Source organism: Musca vetustissima, unplaced genomic scaffold (assembly GCF_032173495.1).
Source record: "Musca vetustissima isolate MV318-11 ecotype Yass unplaced genomic scaffold, APGP_CSIRO_Mvet_v1 utg87602, whole genome shotgun sequence".
In the NCBI taxonomy this organism is placed as follows: Eukaryota; Metazoa; Arthropoda; class Insecta; order Diptera; family Muscidae; genus Musca; species Musca vetustissima.
In genome coordinates, this window is record NW_026881187.1 from 89,009 (window position 1) to 106,340 (window position 17,332).

A 17,332-nucleotide genomic window follows, 5' to 3' on the forward strand; every position below is an offset into this window, starting at 1 on the left:
CTCCCAGACGAACTGCCATGTGGGAAGTATTAATTTATGGAGTAAACCAGAAAATAATCCGAATAATAACAGCGGTGTACGAAGATGCAGAACTCTTAGTTCTTCGCAACGGGAACCGTAAGCCAACCGTTTTGCATCAAAGCAGTTGGCTTACGGTTCTGTCACCCCCACTGTTCATCTCTCACGACCATTCACACGAAAACTTAGATTATGCGGATGATCTCTCACACTAGATTTCGAACATACAGTTAAAATTATGTAGAAGACCTGGAGAGGCTGCTTCGCAATGTTCAATTTGAGATTAATATCAAGAAAACTAAGGTCATGCAAATTAAGAAGACCACCAGTGCGCAAAAGAAAATACAAGGCCAAGCTTTTTTTCGAAAGCTTCTGTTATCCAGAAAACACTGTAACTACAAGTGGCTGGAGCAACTCACATATATTCAGGAAAACCAATCATAAAAAATCATAAATAACGTGGAGTTGTGGAACTCAACAAACCAGGAATCCTAAACCACATGTAAATCGAGGACTAAACCATAACTTAAGGTGTCAGAAGCCAATCATGCCATACAGGTTGGAACGTTGGATAATTAATTATATGTGTGAATGCCAGTCTTACGTGGAGTTCCGCAATTAGAAGTTCAAACCCCGTTGAATTTGAGTGAAAAATTACCTTAAAAGAAACTATGCTTGCGTGGAGGTCATAAAAATGATGCATAATGTCAACGTTCAAACTTTATAATAAAAATGACGCTGTATTTTTTCCCATCGAGAGAAAACCAAAATCGAAACCTACAGACTGAAATTCACAACCCATCATAAATAAAACAAATATCCAATTATTATTTTTTGACAATTTTTCAATGGTATGTATTATCATTTTATTTTTATTTGTATTATTGTAATTTAAATCTAAAAAATCTATTCATACTAATTAAGTTATGTAAGAAATTGAATTCTGTTTGATATATTATTTAACTCAAATGTGTGTGGGTATTATTATGTATAATAATTTAAATAAACATTTCAAATACAAATTATTTGTATTTTTTTAGCATTAAGTATTAGATGTTTAAAAAAAAAATGAACATGTTGGGTGAGGCTGATTTTTTAATGTATGTATTGATGTACATATGTATGTTAGTATGGTATGTGAGAGCAGTGCAAATTGTCGTTACAAAGCTACAATGTGTATATGAACTTTTTAAAGTGTTTGCGAATATGATGAGGGCCAGAGTTTTATGCTATGTATATATATTGTGTAGTAGTTTTTAATTATTATAATCAAATATTAATGCTAAGTTTTTTTTTATATTACATATATATTTATCATATGTACAGAGGGGCTAAGTTGAGTGGATATGGGGGAAGAAGCTGTAATCAATGTTTCATTTTACGCTTGGCGTAATTATTAATTACTTTTAATAACGTGATATAATCGCGTTGTATTTTGTTTTGTTCTGTTCTTTTGTCTTGTCTGAAGTATTACAGAAAAGTGTAAAGTAAAAAAAAAATAATTTGTGTGATTCTTTTTTTAAATCAAATGCGGTTATTTAAACATTTGCATCACTTGATGATGTAGTGGACGAAGGTGATGATATTTTCAAAATATTCGCCTGTGTTTGAATGTTGCCCGGAGTTTGTTGCTGTTGTTGTTGGTCTTTAGCTTGAGCTAATGAAACCATTTTAAAATTCTGCAGTGTTTTAAGATTTAAATTATTTGGTGATAGAAATATTTGACCACCACCTTGCACCGCGAGGACAACACGATTTGAGGTGGCTGCTGTACTACCGCTTGCAGATGTTTTTAGTGTTGCATTCTAAAATAAAAAATAACATATGGAATTATTAATAAATGACAAATATTGATATCGTTTTAATAAAACACCCTACCTGCTGATTTGTATTTATTATGACATTTTTATTTGTTGTTTGTCCCGTCGAGGAGGACTGCAGTCGCAATGTTTGCCCACCGCCAGTTCCAAAAAGTATAGTCTTCGGTGCAGTGGCTGTTGTTGTTCCAGTGCCACCCGTTTCTGTGTTATTGATGATTTTATTATTAATCACATTTCCTGTTGTTAGGCGATTACCAGATGCCGTAACAATTTGTGGCATTTGTTGTACGCGCAGTATTTGATTACCCATAATAACAGTTTGCAATTGTTGACCCGTACCAGTGTTAGTGCCACTACTGCTGCTGCTGCTGTTTGATTGATTTGAGGTGGCTGGCTGTTGTTGCTGTTGGGCTGTTACTATGCTGCCACTTCTATTTAGCAGTTGTTGGATGTTGGTCTGAAAAATTTATTGTAAAAATCATTTTTAAAAAATTCCGGAACAGAGATTCTACGAGAAGATTTATTAATGGAAATTTGATGAGAAAACCTTCTACAGGGATGTTAAGAGAAGAGCTTTTCCTAGCAAACCTACAAAAGGACTTCAAACAGGTATTATGGTGGTTTATAACCTATCAAAAGCCATGACAAGCTGTTCGAGAACATAGGGATATAACCACCGGCCTTGTTTGAAACGTAGAAAATTCACCGGACGGTATAGATATCGTAATGTATGCGGATGGCTGTACGATAGTGGCGTCGGATACCAATATTGCTGACACCTGTTAGAGGAGAAACGTATACATAGCAGATCTTTTAAATTTCTTCCATCTGAGGAATATGAAAATTTCCGTCTCCAAATCCACACCAACACTGTCCACGATTTTAACGACTAAAATGAAGCTCGGATGGACATGGTCGATGGTGAATAAATTGCGATCATTAATTGCCCCCAAAATATTGGGTGTAACGTTTGACATTCCACAATCGCCGGACGGCATAGATATCGTTAAGTATGGGGATGGCTGAATCGAATCGAATTCCAATATTGCTGATTTTTGTTAGAGGATAAACGTCTGCATAGTGGATCTAGTTTTAAGTTTCTTCCGCGTAAGGAATATGAAAATATTCGCCACCAAATCCACAACCATACTGTTCACCACTTGGACGACTTGAATTAAGCCCAAGCTGATCATAATAGTCAATGGAGAATATATTCCGAATACAAATTACCATAAAATGTTGGGTATAACTTTCGACAGCCTTTTCAATGCCTCTGTACATGTTACAGATATTTGCGATGAGAAGCAGGAACTAGGTTCCTCAAGTCATTGGCCGGTTTCACTTGGGTCGTTGACAAGTATACATTTTTGTCTCGTATAAAGCAATAGGTCGTCAGTGGTAAGGTATGCGGCGTTAGTTTGGTATTCGAATGTAAGTGATACACAGTGAAAGGGACATTGAGATCTATCAGAATAACGCTTTGAGAACTGCAGCCCAAGTTTATCAAACAAGGGAACAAGCGCGAACCTCTAGATCAACAGGCCTATCTGAATAGCATTCATACAGACGCAGTTGGGTACTTGCAAATCTCCTACTATGCGTGACTTCCCGGGTGGCGGATGGGAAGCGGGTCTCCATGATGTGCAGAGTGAAACTGACCTAGAACAACTTTTCTCTGCACTTCGTGGAAACCTTGAAGATCTTTGGATAGTGCCCTTAAATTAATTAACTACGATGGAAATAAATAGTAAAAAGAATAATGTTACGGTGCAGGGAGTTAATAACCCAGTACCGGCGGCAATCGTTGGTGAGATCACAAGCCACGTGTCGTGTCACAAGGTGTGGATGCCTTGGCACCTGCAGCTGTATCTGTTACAGGTGCATCAATTTCGAACCCGAACAACGTTGACGAACCGGCAATTCCATTGGTAAACCATCAAGTCAGGACTGATGAAAATCAGTCTCTGGCTGACAGGATTGTAGTTCTGGGAGGGGACGACATACACGGGAACCTTAACGCTATCCGCGATAGCAAATTAGGGAAATCTTCGACCAGTTAGACAGACTTGCACCGGAAGAGCAATGTGGGGATACGCCTCTGGAGGAACTGCAACTAAATCTCAAGTCAAAAGGCAAAGGAAACGGCTACTGAGAACTTCCCGACACAAAATGTCTCCCATAAGGGTGATCAACGTGTGGAGGGCTCTGAACGCCTTCTAGAGAACTTCCAGAGATGCTCCTAGAAAAACTCCTATGATCAGTCCTTATAGATGTCACTCTGGCTAACTATTAGAATTTCGTCCGACCTATTATTTCTTATTATCTTCTGTTATTACTTTAGAATGCCTTCAGGACTTCTACATGAAAACCTTCTGGCCATCTGAACTTCTATAAGAAGACATTCTGAAAAACTATTAGAAGAGAGTCATTAAAAAATTCTTGAAACCCACATTTCGAACTTCTATGAGAATACCTTTCGAAATTGTATGATAAGCACTTCTAAAAAATATTCCTGGCTTTTAAAAAAGCTTCTGGTCTTCTTTGCGAAAACCTTCTGGGATTCGGAACTACAATGAGAAGTCAAACCTACGCTAAAAGGTCTTCTATGAGAAATCCTTGAATACGCTTTTTCCTTGTATGAAAATACCTTTTGGTTTTATATGAAGTTTTCTTTCCGTTATTATTAGAATAAACTTCCGGTTTTTATGACACTTTCTGTGAGAATCCTTCAATGTAAATACCTTCCGGTTTTAACCGAGACGATCTTCTGATCTTCTATGTGAATACGTTCTTGTCTTCTATAAGAATACCTTTTCTTCTTCTATGAAAAAATGTTCTGTCTTCTCGTCTTTTATGAGAAGTTGTTATATTACTTTCTTGTACGACCAAACCTTTTTTATGAGAAATTGTTATAGTCTTCAAAAAGGAGATTTTTTTACAAAAGTACTATTATGTATTTCTTAAGAATATCTTCTGATCTACAAGTCTATTAAGGAAGATATGAGTTTCTTCCACAAGATTTCGTACAAGAAGAATTTTGGCCTCTTCCTTTTGCTCTTTGCTATATATCTTCTGATCTTCTATAAGAAAACCTTTTAATAGGAGATATTGTGGCTTTCATTTTCTATAAGAAGTCCACCTTGTTTTTTTTTTTATAAGAACAAATTTTAAATTTCCATGAATATAATAAAAATTAATAAAAAATTATCAACATCAAATTCTACTTACATTTCCTTGCTGTAATTTAATCGTTTGACCGCCAATAACAATACTGCCCGCTGAGGTTTGAACAATATTTTGTGTCGAAGATGATGGATTGACAATTTGTGCCTTATTAATGGCGGTCACTGTTTTTCCAGATGCCAATACAAATGGCTTTCCTTGCAACGTGGTGACATTAATGTTGCCTGACAACTGATTGTTAGAATTTAGAACTCGTATATTACCCGCCGTTGCTGTGGTCGTTCCCCCAACAGCTTTGGTAATAATTTTTGTGCCACCAGCCGTTGTTAGAATACGTCGTTGTCCCGCTGTTGCTGTTGTTACAATACCGGGAGTGACTTTCGTGGCATCAACATTAACGAAGGATGTGTTAACCGATCCAGAATTTGCTTGAGTTGTTATAATGCGTTGACCCACCGTAATATTGCTGGAATTACTCAATGATATAATACTATTCGGTACAGAAACAATGGCATATTGTTGCTGTTGTTGAGATTGTTGTTTTTGCTGATGTTGTTGTTGTGGAGCTTTTTGCAATATTGTTGTTGTTGTATTCAATTGTTTATTGGCCTTAACAACTGTTGTGGGATTTACATTGCCGGCAATTCGTAATGTCCCCCCTTGTTTTTGTATTAGACTATCCAAAGAGATGATTTGGGCGCCCGAACTGGTGATAATACGAGCCGTTTGATTTGTAGCTGCCTCTGAAGATTTCTGTTGTTGTTGCTGCTGCTGGGGACTTGTAGTTTTGAGTATTTTGGTTATGTTTTGTTGCTGCACTGAGGCGTTATCCTGCGACGATGCCATAACTACAGTCTTGGGTGTTGTATTGGATTGAGATGCTGGCGCCGCCGCCAACGTTATTGTTTGTGGTCGTTGTATGATATTTTGTTGCTGCTGTGTCGATGTTGGGGCAGCAGCATTGTTGGCAACAACTTGTACTGTTTTAAATTGTAATTGATTTTGATTAATATTACTGCCGGTGGATTGTTGTTGCTGCTGTTTAAGATTTTGCATGAGTATTCTTTGTTGTTGTGGTGTCAAAATTGTTGTATTAATTGTTTGTATTTTATTTGTACCACTTAATGTGGTCGTTGACGAAGCCGATGTAGTGGTTGTCGTGGGTGTGACTACCACCGAAGTTGCACTGCCGACTGGTAATTGTTGTAGTATAATATTTTTGCCTTGTGTTGATTGTCCAATGACAGATGTGTTGCCTGAAAAAAAAAAAATATGGAAGAAAAAAAGAAAGACAAGGCGATTAATAAATTAAAGAAAAAATTAAAGAAAAAATTAAATTAATTAAGGCAAAGTCTTTAAATAAATTTTAATTCGTATACGAACGTTTTAATTTAATTGAATATTAAGGCTCATATTTTTAAAACTTATTGACAAGGTGCTTTTAAAAACGCAGATATGTTTACATCTTGAGTCGTCAACGATCGTGACGTTTTTTTACCAGAACCTTATATATAATATCTTAAATTATAATGTTTTGGAAGGAAGATTTCTAAAACTCATGGAAAATCTGTAGCCTCTCCATTTAATTAAAAAAAATAGAAAACTATTCTGCTGGCCTTTTATAACATGACAATCGGAACTTTCTAACCATCTGTTCTGCGAAGAGTTTCTGTTGATCTATGGGAATACTTCCTGTATTCTTGAGAATAACTTCTAATTTTCTGAGTGAGTGACCTTCTGGCCTTTCATGTGAAGGGTATATTCTGACATTCTATTCGAGTACCTTCTGGGCTTCTACATGAAAACATTCTGGACATTTGAACTTCTATGAGAAGACATTCTAAAAGTCTGTTAGAAGAAACACTGAATGAGAAGACTTTCTGGCGCAATATTTGAAAACGTTTCGGCTTTCTATGCGAAACCCATCTGACATTCTATGAGAATAACTTCTTATTTTCTAAGTGAGTTATCTTCTGGCATTTGATGAGAAGACCATCTGGTTTCTATGAGAATGGGTCTGGCTTACTATTATAATATCTTTTGGCCTTCTATTAGAGCACCTTCTGACATTATATTAGAATACCTTTTGGGCTTCTACGTAAAAATCTTCTGACCAACTGAACTTCTATGAAAAGACATTCTGAAAATGTATTGGAAGAGACAATTAACATTTTTTGGAAAACTCATTCCAAATTTCTATAACTGTTGTGAGAAGACATTCTGATTTTCTATGAGAAAAACATTTGGACTTCTGTCCTTATATGAGAATGGTTTCCGGTCTTCTAGGAAAATTACTTTCTGACCTTGTGGTCTTTTACGACAACACATTCTATAAAATAACATCTGATCCACCAGGTCTAGAATACCTTCTGAACTATTAGAAGTCCTTATATATAAAATATCTCCTGTGCTTCTATTAGAATATCTACATTTCTACGTTCTGAACTTCTATCAGAAGACATTCTGCAAATCTGTGAAAAAATCTGAACATCTTTGAGAAGACATTCGGAACTTCAATATAAAGACTTGTACAGCAAGATCTTCCTAACTTTTATGAGAAGATCTCCAAAAAAAACCCTTCTATAAAAATTACTTCTGGCCTATGGAAGAATGATTTTCTGGCCTTCTATAAAAATAGCATTCTGATCTTCTTGCCATCTACGAGAATATACTAATAAAATACCATTATATATTATTATTATTAATAAAAATACCATTTGACTTTCTAAGAGAAATTCTCCTGCCATTCTATGAGAAGTCTAAATGTCCAATCTGAACATCAATTTGAAGACATTTTAACCTTGCATAAGAAGAAATTCCGAACTTCTATGAGAATCCCTTCTGGCCTTTAATAAAAGACAAATCCTGATGTCTTTATAGGAGAATTGTTTTCTGAAAATGACTTCAGTGAAAATGACATCATCGATTTCGATATATGAGAAGTCCTTATGAAAAGGACTCAGGGCGTCTTTATAGGCGAGTTGAGGCTCCGAGAGACTTTTTAGGCTCAGTGAGTCTTTATAGACGAATTGAGAGTCAGGGAGTCTTTATAGGCGAGTTGAGGCTCCGGGAGTCTTTTTAGGCTCAAGCAAGTTGAGGCTCCGGTGGTCTCTTTAGGCTCAGGGAGTCTTTATAGGCGGGTTAAGGATCATGGAGTCTTTTAGGCGAGTTGAGGGTCAGGGAGTCTTTATAGGCGAGTTGAGTCTCCGGGAGTCATGATAGACGAGTTAAGGCTCAGGGAGTCTTTATAGGCAAATTGAGGCTCCGGTAGTCTTTTTAGGCTCAGGGGGTCTTTATAGGCGAGTTGAGGCTCAGGGAGTCTTTTCAGACGAGATGAGGCTCAATAAGTCTTGATAGGCGAGTTGAGGCTCCGGAAGTCTTTTTAGGCTCCGGGACAGTTTATAGGCGAGTTGAGGCTCCGGGAGTCTTTATAGGCGACTTGCGGCTCAGGGAGTCTTTTTAGGCGAGTTGAGGTTCCGGTAAGCTTTATTGACGAATTGAGGCTCAGGAATTCTATATGGTTGACTAACTTGGGTATTTTTTGCTCAGCTCAGTCGTGTTATGCAGCATTCGGTACAGGCTCCCACACTTTAATAGCGCCGTCATGTTTAGCCAATTTAATACAGATGGTCTAGGGTTGAAGTCAGGTGAACTACAAAACATTTGTTACCCCTTTGACGTATTTCCACGATTCTGACTCGTGGTACAATTTCTGTGCCTAACATGATTATGATTCGATTCTCATAATAATAAGAATAAAACTAGTTGATGCCGTGCACAACATCTAATCTAAAATAAATAGTTTTATTACATGCATTCACATTTCGTTTCGTTTTGTGGCTGTTCTTAAGCGTCAAAACCGGTTTACTTAGTGCAAGTTGTGTGCTAACAGTTGGAAGCGAACTTCGTTGCGCTAATTGATAGGTCAAAGGGTTAACATAGTTGGAACCAAAACTAGATAGATTTAAAGAAAGTAATGGTGATTGCCCACAACGATTTTCATTTGATTAACTAAAAACGGAAGTCTATATTCGCTGTTCGAACTTTTCTTTTCAAAGAACTTTCTGTTCATGTTTTCAAAATGTCCAGGAATCTTTGAATAACATAGCTTTACAATGTTTGACCTGGTTAGAGCTATTCGTCCTGAGAATGTGGTGAGGAGGATGAGAGAGATTCACTTGAATTATTTTACAAGGTACCGTCTTCTTCTTTCCATAAATAGGTGGCGTTTGAGTGACATAGCTGGAGCTTTTATTTATTTATTCTTGAGCAAATCCCAGGATTATAGCTCTTATGGTTCTTGAAATTAAAGTCTTTATCTGCATTTTGAACTTCATTTCCGATTACAACAAATATGTTAGGCATGTAAACCTGACACAAAATTTCATGTTGAATATCCTTCCTATTTATATTTTCAGACTTCCAAGTCCATTGTTAGTCCTATGTCTTACTGTTTTATGATATATATATATATATATATATATTATTTTTTTAATACTATCTCATAAAACTTACCCAATATAACTCTTTGAGTTTTAACCGTTTGACCCATGGCCGTTTGTATTTTGGCACCGGTAGGCGATGTCGTTTGTTTCATAACAATATGTTGTTGTTGCTGTTGTTTTTGTTGCAATGCAGCAAATGCCTGAGCTGACATTTTGACAATGGAACCAGCCGCTGGTGATGCCGAAGTCGATGTTGCTGTAGTCGAACTACTTGAACTGCTGTTGATGGTAACAATATTTCCACTACTTGATAGCAATTGGAATCCTGATGTATTCCGCTGTTGTGGAGTATTGGGTCTTTGTTCCGATGGTATGGGACTTGTGGCCGCTATATTCGTTGTGACAATTCTTTGTCGTTGTTGACCACCACCACTACTTGTGGGTGATGAGAGAATTGTTTTAACATTTGAGGTTGGTAGCAGGCGTATAATATTTTGTTTACCACCACTCAACGAGGGTGTATGGGAGGATATAGAGTTGTCGGAAAGTTCTGTGGCAGCAGCAACAACATTACCAGTATTTATATTAATGCTATTGGCCATGGAAATGGGTAAGGTAATAATGTTTGAGGATTGCTGCTGCAATTGTTGCTGTTGTTGCGGACTAAGGGTAATGCGGCTTTGTTGTTTAATAATTTGTTGGGGAGATTTCTGTTGCTTAGCTGACGCATTAATAGAGGATTGTTGTTGCTGCTGCTGCTGTTGTTGACTTGTAACTTGGTTAATAATTATGGGTTTGTTGAGCATTACCCGTTTACCAGCCAAATTGGCGGTGAGATTTGTTTGCACCGGCGATGTTTGCTGATGATTGGTTTTGTTCGTATTCGCCGCTGATGAGACCACTGAGGTGGCATTTGAAACATGCACAGTTTGTAGACCTTGTGGTGTGGCCACAATAATTGGTGTCGTATTTGAAGGTTTTGCCTGTGGAACTTGAAAACTATGTTGACCGCCGGCAGTAGACACCGTATTTGATTTATTCTCTTGTCTAATTGTGGGTTTGAGTAGAGATTTTTGTTGCTGCTGATGTTGGATTTGTTGAGGACTGGTGGTGTTGGTGTTCACGGTTATTTGTTGTTGTGTGGGAGGTATATTGTATTTTAATGGTGGTACAGGGGGACACTTGCTGAGCTGAATTTGTTGCTGTTGTTGTAAATGTTTTTGTTGTGCTGTTAACGAAGCTGTTGGCTGCCTTGGAGGATTGCTGCTATGGTTGCTAACAATAATGGGATTGGCCGGTACCAAGGCGGGCAATGTTAATAACGTTCCACCACCTCCACTGCCTCCACCATTAATTTCCGCTATTTCTTGTTCGGGACTATTTAATTTGGTGCCTTGTGCCGTCGCCACCACTGGCCTTGGTTTACGTTGTTGCAATTTCTTGACCTTACCCATACTCTGATTCTGCTGATGTATCCTCTCAAATTCCTCTTCCGTGCGATTACGATGTAAATAAATCCATATTTTCCTTTTAGGATCGTATCGTACACAGGGATCATGTTCGGTATGCATCCGATCCAAAGCACCGCTGACAATGGTTTGTAACACATTCTCCGCTGCATCGGGGTTTATGTATTGTGAACATTTTAAGAGTTCGGAAATATCGGCTCGTGTACCCTCTCCATTAGGTAGTCGAGCTGTGGCATCTCGCACCAGGGTAAGTATGGTAACAAAATTTGGTCTATCGCCCACCATCATACTGTGGCCTCGGGCCTTTGCCAAGGCCAACATTGGGGTGTAAATCCCTTTGACGGGACCCACGACACTCTCATAGCCATGCATATAATAAGTGTAGGCTTTGTGTGGTTGCTCAAAACGTTCCCTTTCCTGCCGTTGAAATTCAAGAATTTCTTCCGCAGTTGCTGGCCGCACTGTCCATGTTGTGGGAAATCTTGGTGGCGGCGGTGGTGGTATCATTGCTGCAGCTTCTGCTGTTGTCTCATCACTTTCCACAACCGATTTGGGCAACACTTCCAATTTGCCTTCGATGGACTTTTGTTTTTCCTGCGGATGTTTCCGCTTCTCCATCCAAACATTACATAGTTCGGTGAGACGATTATCGGAATCACGCCCCGCCCCTATCCATTGATAGATATTCAGCTGTATTTTATGTTCTATATAGGGTACATATTCCTCGGGTAAGTCGGGAAAATCACCAACCAAAAAGTTGATGGCAGAACTTAGCAAATTCGACCAATTTTCGGCATGGGCATACCATTCGTTGAGGGCAGTTATGGGATTTCTTAACCATATATCGATTTTTGATTTTAGATCATCATAACGCATACGATGATTTGGTGTGGAACAGAAAAAGTCACGTATCAATGAGAAATATGAGGCATGGGTCTCCTGGATTAATTCACTGGAACATAACACATTTGTCATTTGTTGTTGTGACCCTGGTGATGGGGATGATAGGGATTTTTGTTGATTGTTTAGAGATTTGATTGTGGGTTTAATCGAAATTGGTTCCAATTTTGGTAATGGTTGTTGCTGTTGTTGTTGTCGATTGCCATTTTTATGTGAATGAGAACTTTGTAACATCGATGAAGTACCATTTCCGTGGCCACCCAAAACAATATCATCACCGATAACAAAGTTGCTAAGGTTATCATCTCCAGCGGAGGTACCAGCAAATGTTTCGACCTCTTCCTGTTGCAATTCCACCTCATTATCTAACATATTAAAGGCATCATGATCACTGGTGGCCAATATTGATGTATCATCCATGCACAGATTTAAATTATCACTGTGTCCCGACATAAATGAGGACATATTCAGTGAATCATTGGTGGTATTATGTAAATGATGATTGTTGCTGGTCTTTGTGAATGCGGAGGGTGATTCCAGTTGTTGTTGCTGCTGTTGTTGTTGGTGATAATGTTGTATGGTTGTTGCTGTTTTAGTTGGTGATACTGTTGGCATATTGCCGCCCGAATTCTGAAATATTTCCACATTTTTCTTTGTAATAGTCTGTTGAATGGGTACAAGGGCAGGTGGTTCACTAAGTTTTGTTGCAATTTGTGATGATGATAATGTTGGGGGTGTTGATGTAGGTGGTTGTGGTTGTGTTTGGTTCATGTTGGCTGCATTATTTGGTGTTGCGGGCAATGAGGAGGGCAGTGGCTTGCTATTTATTTCCAATGAGCTCTCCGTTTTCTCAGTAGCACCCAATTGATTTGAGTTAGATGGAATGGTATTGGCGGCTGATTTTGGTTTACGTCCTGGTTTCCCTGCTCCCAGTACACGTTTGAAATTGCCACCAATCTGGGCACGGGCACAAACATCTCTTAGCCGTATATCGGAGGTTTCCAATTCGGGTAATGTCTACAAATAAAAAAAATTGAAATTAATTAAAGAATTTAAATACTTCTAAAAATTAGCAGCCTTACCGGTTCCGTTAGCTTTCTTCGCTTGTGTTCCCTTAAATATTCTTTAAAATTACGATTTGTTAGCCTCGATTGACGAGATCGCTGTTGCAAACGGAACGCATCCTCATCATCTAGCTCGGAACGTTTTCGAAATACCGTACTGTATACACATCGCTCTGCCAATGCAATATTCGCCTTAGGCGGTTCGGCATTTTCTTCCAGCGACCGCTGTTGTTGTATCAAATCTTTACGCCATTCCTCATTAAGATTATTATCCATATCGTTCTCTTCATCGGCACTAAGTACAAAATCGTCTTGGAGTTGCAATTCTGTGGCGATTTGTGAGATTTCATTGTAGAAACGTTTGCGGGCTCTAATCGCCGACAGCTTATTATCATGATATAAATGTCCGGGTTTCGGTTGACGCATACTCGACACCGAGGTAGAGGGCAGGGGAGCTTTGGTCACAGATTCTGGCAAAGATTTATATGCATGCTCCAGCAAACGTTGCCGGGAGACAAATAATTGTTTGGCCATATACGATAGACGTTCGCAGTTTTGAAATTTACTTTCCCGCCTTTGGGATTTTTTTATATTTTCTCGTAGCTTTTTTATATCCGGACGATAGTTGCCAGCCTCTAAATGTTTTTGTAAATTAGCCATAGGCGATTGGCCAAATGCGGTCAGTTCTCCACTAAATAACATGGAAATGGATCGGGCCTGTTCAACAGCTGCCATTTGGGGTGGTAGAACTTTATGGAAATTGGGCAGGAATTGTTGAAGATGATTTTGCATGTGTGGTGGCAGGGACTGCCAAGTTTCCACGGAGAAAAATTCTTGGAAAATGGCAGGATTTTCACAAAGACCTCGCGGCAAACTCAATACCTCATTTGTAATTTTTGCCAATTCTAACGAATCATCGGATTCATTTTCTTCATCTGAGTCATCATCGGAGGATGTTGATGAGACACTGGAATCTCCGGCTGAACTACTGCTGCTGGATTCCATTTCAAAATTGTTGCCATAGACGAGATTGTGTTGCTGTTGCATTTGTTGTTGATGTTGTTGCATTAGCATTTGATGCCGCTGCCTTCGTTCATTGTCATCCTGGCCACCAGCAACACCTCCTCCGGCAAAGGATTCACTATATTCCGAATCGGACATATGGAATGTCTGGTATATATTGTTCACCTCACGAAGAAAACACTGTTGGGTTGGCTCTGCAGCAAGTGTGACCTGCAAACATTAGAGAAAATCAATTGGCCCACATTAGTGCGTTGCGTTTTTGGATATGATTATTTACTTTTCGTCGTCGCAGTCGTTTTCTTTTTCTATTATCAAAATTTCTTCTCTATACCAAACAGCGCATAACATTCGGACAGTCAGTCACCAGCCAGAGTCGTCGAAGCAGGCACAACAGCAGCACCACAAACAATTTGTTTAACTTAAATTATAAATTTGAACAGACAGACACACACACGAACAACAAAACGGCACCACACACTTTTTTTATAAAATTTTTCTCTTCTATTTTCTTTTCAGTTGCATCATCGTTAAATTCATTTTTTTCGTTTTTGCTTCTTGCCTGTCTGCTTTTTCATTCATTGATTTAATAGAGAAGTTTCGTGTGCCCACTTTGTTGCAGCAGCAGCCGCCGTAATATTTTTCTTTTGGAGACCGAGTTCAAGATAGCGCCCGTTTTTCAGATGGGAAATCAACAAACCTTGGGTTTTCGTTATGTCCCCCAGTTAAAAGAATATGCCACCGATAATCTGTATAGCGAATAATCTTAATTTTTAGGCGATTAAATGCGCAATTACATGATTTTCCTTCTTCTTTTCTTTCGGAATTGTCTTGTGGCTTGTACTTCTCTTGCCCTACTCGTGTTTTTTTCACTCGATAATTTTGTGAACATTTTTTAAAATATAAAGTATTCTGTGAGAATACAACCCTGTATTTGGGAATTTTCTCTTTGATTTGACAGCTCGGGGAGATATACAAATGCTAAATGCTGTGAAATTGTGTAGTGATGTTGCCAGAGAAATGGCAAAAGTTAAGGGTATTCAGTGGGTAAAATACTGTAGACGATAAAGAAAAAACAAAGACAACGGAAATCACATGGGACTGATGACAGAATGGAAATAATGGAAAATATTAATATTTTAAGGTTCTAGACAATTATGTCCTTAGCACTATATATTAAAAATATTTTCTGTAATAAATCCACAATTTTATAAAATAAATATTAATTAAAAAAATAATTTTCTACTGTCCTTGAAAAAAAATTATCAAAAGATCAAATTTTCAATAGACGTTCATAAAATATTCGTTTAACATTCTCAATTAAATCCGCGAGGAACCCTTTAAAAATTCTCGCTTCTTTCCAGTATTAAATTTCCATAAAAAATCGCAAATCTCTTGGTTGTTGAAAAATATTCTTTAGAAATACTTTTTTTGCCAACTCCACCAAACAAAAGTATATAGGATCGGATGTCAATCTGCTATTACCAGTGAAATATCACTATGTCGTTGCTGGAGTTTTTAAAATATTTCCGAACATTTTCTTTTCAAATCCCATATTGGTAACAGCTAGTTTTGGCGACCTCTGCATGTCAGTTCATGCTAGAAATAGAAAATATATCTATCAACCTTTTGACATTTTTCCCCAATTTCATGTTAGCCATTTTCTAAGGTTTTTTTGGAAATAATGATTTTTTGGAAGATTATAGAGGTTTCATTTTACCAAAAATCCTTAGACTCGTCCATTTTGCCGTAAGCGAGTCCAGTGATCAACACCTTAAAACTTTTTGGTATCTTAAAAAAAAAAAAAACAATTGCTTTAATCAGCTCTCCTGTTAATTATCCTTAGATAATTTTATATATATATTTTTTTTCTTTGTGTAAAAGAATTATATATTCTGTAAGTACTACAAAAGTATTCTATTAGAGTTTTTTTTACAAATTTCTCATTTTTTTTTATTTTAGTATTTTTATAAAATTCACCCACGTAATATCGTTTTTTTTTGTAAAAGTCATCAGTTCATCTGTTCATTTCTTTCCTCTACTTGCATTGGCATATTAACAAGGTAATTATTTCTGTTTTATTGTCAATATTCTTGCCTTTGCTTCATTTAGTTCTCTCAAAAATTAAAACTGAATATCATTTGGTTTGTTAGGTATTTATCGTAAGGAGAGTACCGAAATTGGGACAGCTGTGCTGCAATCAATAGGCTTGATCGATCTCTTCACTCATATCAGTTTTGTTGTTCTACAGAAGAATTTGTCACAACAAGCAAAACGCGGATTATTGGTTTTGCCTATTCGACGTGAGATTAGTATTCACTGAATAAACTAAAGAAGAGCTGTGGTAAAATTAAGAAAGGCAGATCAAAGTCTTGTAAAAAAAAAAAAACATCAGCAGATTCCACCAAAAATATCATTAAACTCCGATAAAAACGACTTACCAAAACTTGACAGAGTTTAAGTGAAAAAAATATATTCAAAATTATACCAATGTGAGTGGAAAAACAAAAGGAGAAAATAAGAGAAAAATTAAATTTGTTCCGAAAATATTATGGAAATCATAATGAAACAAAATTAAAATTAATAATATGATTAAAATTTTTACGAGTGTTATTTCCTTTTAAAAAAAAAATCAAGTTTTGGATAAAATTTAATAAGTGATATTTTTTACTTGCAATAGAATTTTATAAAAAAAGAAAGAAAAAAAAAACAACAACAAAAATAATAATTCCGTTGCTTTTGGTTTCGAAGCATTAGCTACTACACACACAAATTACAAATTTACCACCAAATTACAAATCTATTAATGATCATTACAGATCACATTTAAAATTGTCTTGTGTGTGTAGTTATGTTCGTTTTCAAAAGTTACGGTTGCCGACATACAAAATCTCCAAACAAAGTTATTGTTTGATGCAAACTCATCCATCAAACTTTTAACGACCCAACTTGTATGATGCAGCCAATCATCACAGTCTCTTACATCTCACTCATTTGTACCTCTCATTTAATGCATATTTTCACCATTAAGCTGTTGTTGCTGTAAATTCATCTCTGAGAAAGTACTTTCAACGAGGGAACAAATCAACAAAGCACGTAAGTCAATAACCTCTTACTTTGATTTTTAATGAGAATACGATATAAAAGAGAATAACAAAACAAAAGAAAGGTGAACATATGTTGTGATGTTACAAACGGTTAGTTGTTGAAATGAACTAACTATGAAATTAATATTGTTTTAAATTTGTTTTTTTTTGTAATAAAATAAAAGAATAAATAAATAATTATTAATTAATGATAAATAAAAAAAAATTATATTCTAAATGCAATAATAGATATTATTTGATCACCTTTCTTTGTTTTCAAATTAAAACGAATAATTTAATTATTCTCTTTGATTATTAAAAATTGAT

The 17,332-nt window shown here is 36.9% G+C and overlaps 1 protein-coding gene across 1 annotated transcript; it reads right to left on the reverse strand.

The window, feature by feature from the left end:
• Positions 1–1,556: 1,556 nt before the first annotated feature.
• Positions 1,557–14,060, reverse strand: LOC133327218 (nuclear factor related to kappa-B-binding protein-like). The gene is made up of 7 exons (XM_061535779.1): positions 12,918–14,060; positions 9,537–12,852; positions 6,160–6,277; positions 5,589–6,084; positions 5,067–5,543; positions 1,897–2,295; positions 1,557–1,823 (listed from the first exon to the last, which is right to left on the reverse strand). Exons 1-7 carry the CDS (start codon positions 14,058–14,060, stop codon positions 1,557–1,559), a joined length of 6,216 nt encoding a protein of 2,071 aa, XP_061391763.1.
• Positions 14,061–17,332: the final 3,272 nt, after the last annotated feature.

Bases quoted from the DNA above. Each gene is read 5' to 3' on its own strand.
- LOC133327218 (XM_061535779.1), bottom strand. From the start codon at position 14,060: ATGTCCGATTCGGAATATAGTGAATCCTTTGCCGGAGGAGGTGTTGCT. The intron at 6,278-9,536 runs GTAAGTTTTATG...TTTTTTTTTCAG, and splicing joins AACTCAAAGAGTTATATTGG to GCAACACATCTGTCATTGGA. The intron at 1,824-1,896 runs GTAGGGTGTTTT...TTTTTATTTTAG, and splicing joins TAATAAATACAAATCAGCAG to AATGCAACACTAAAAACATC.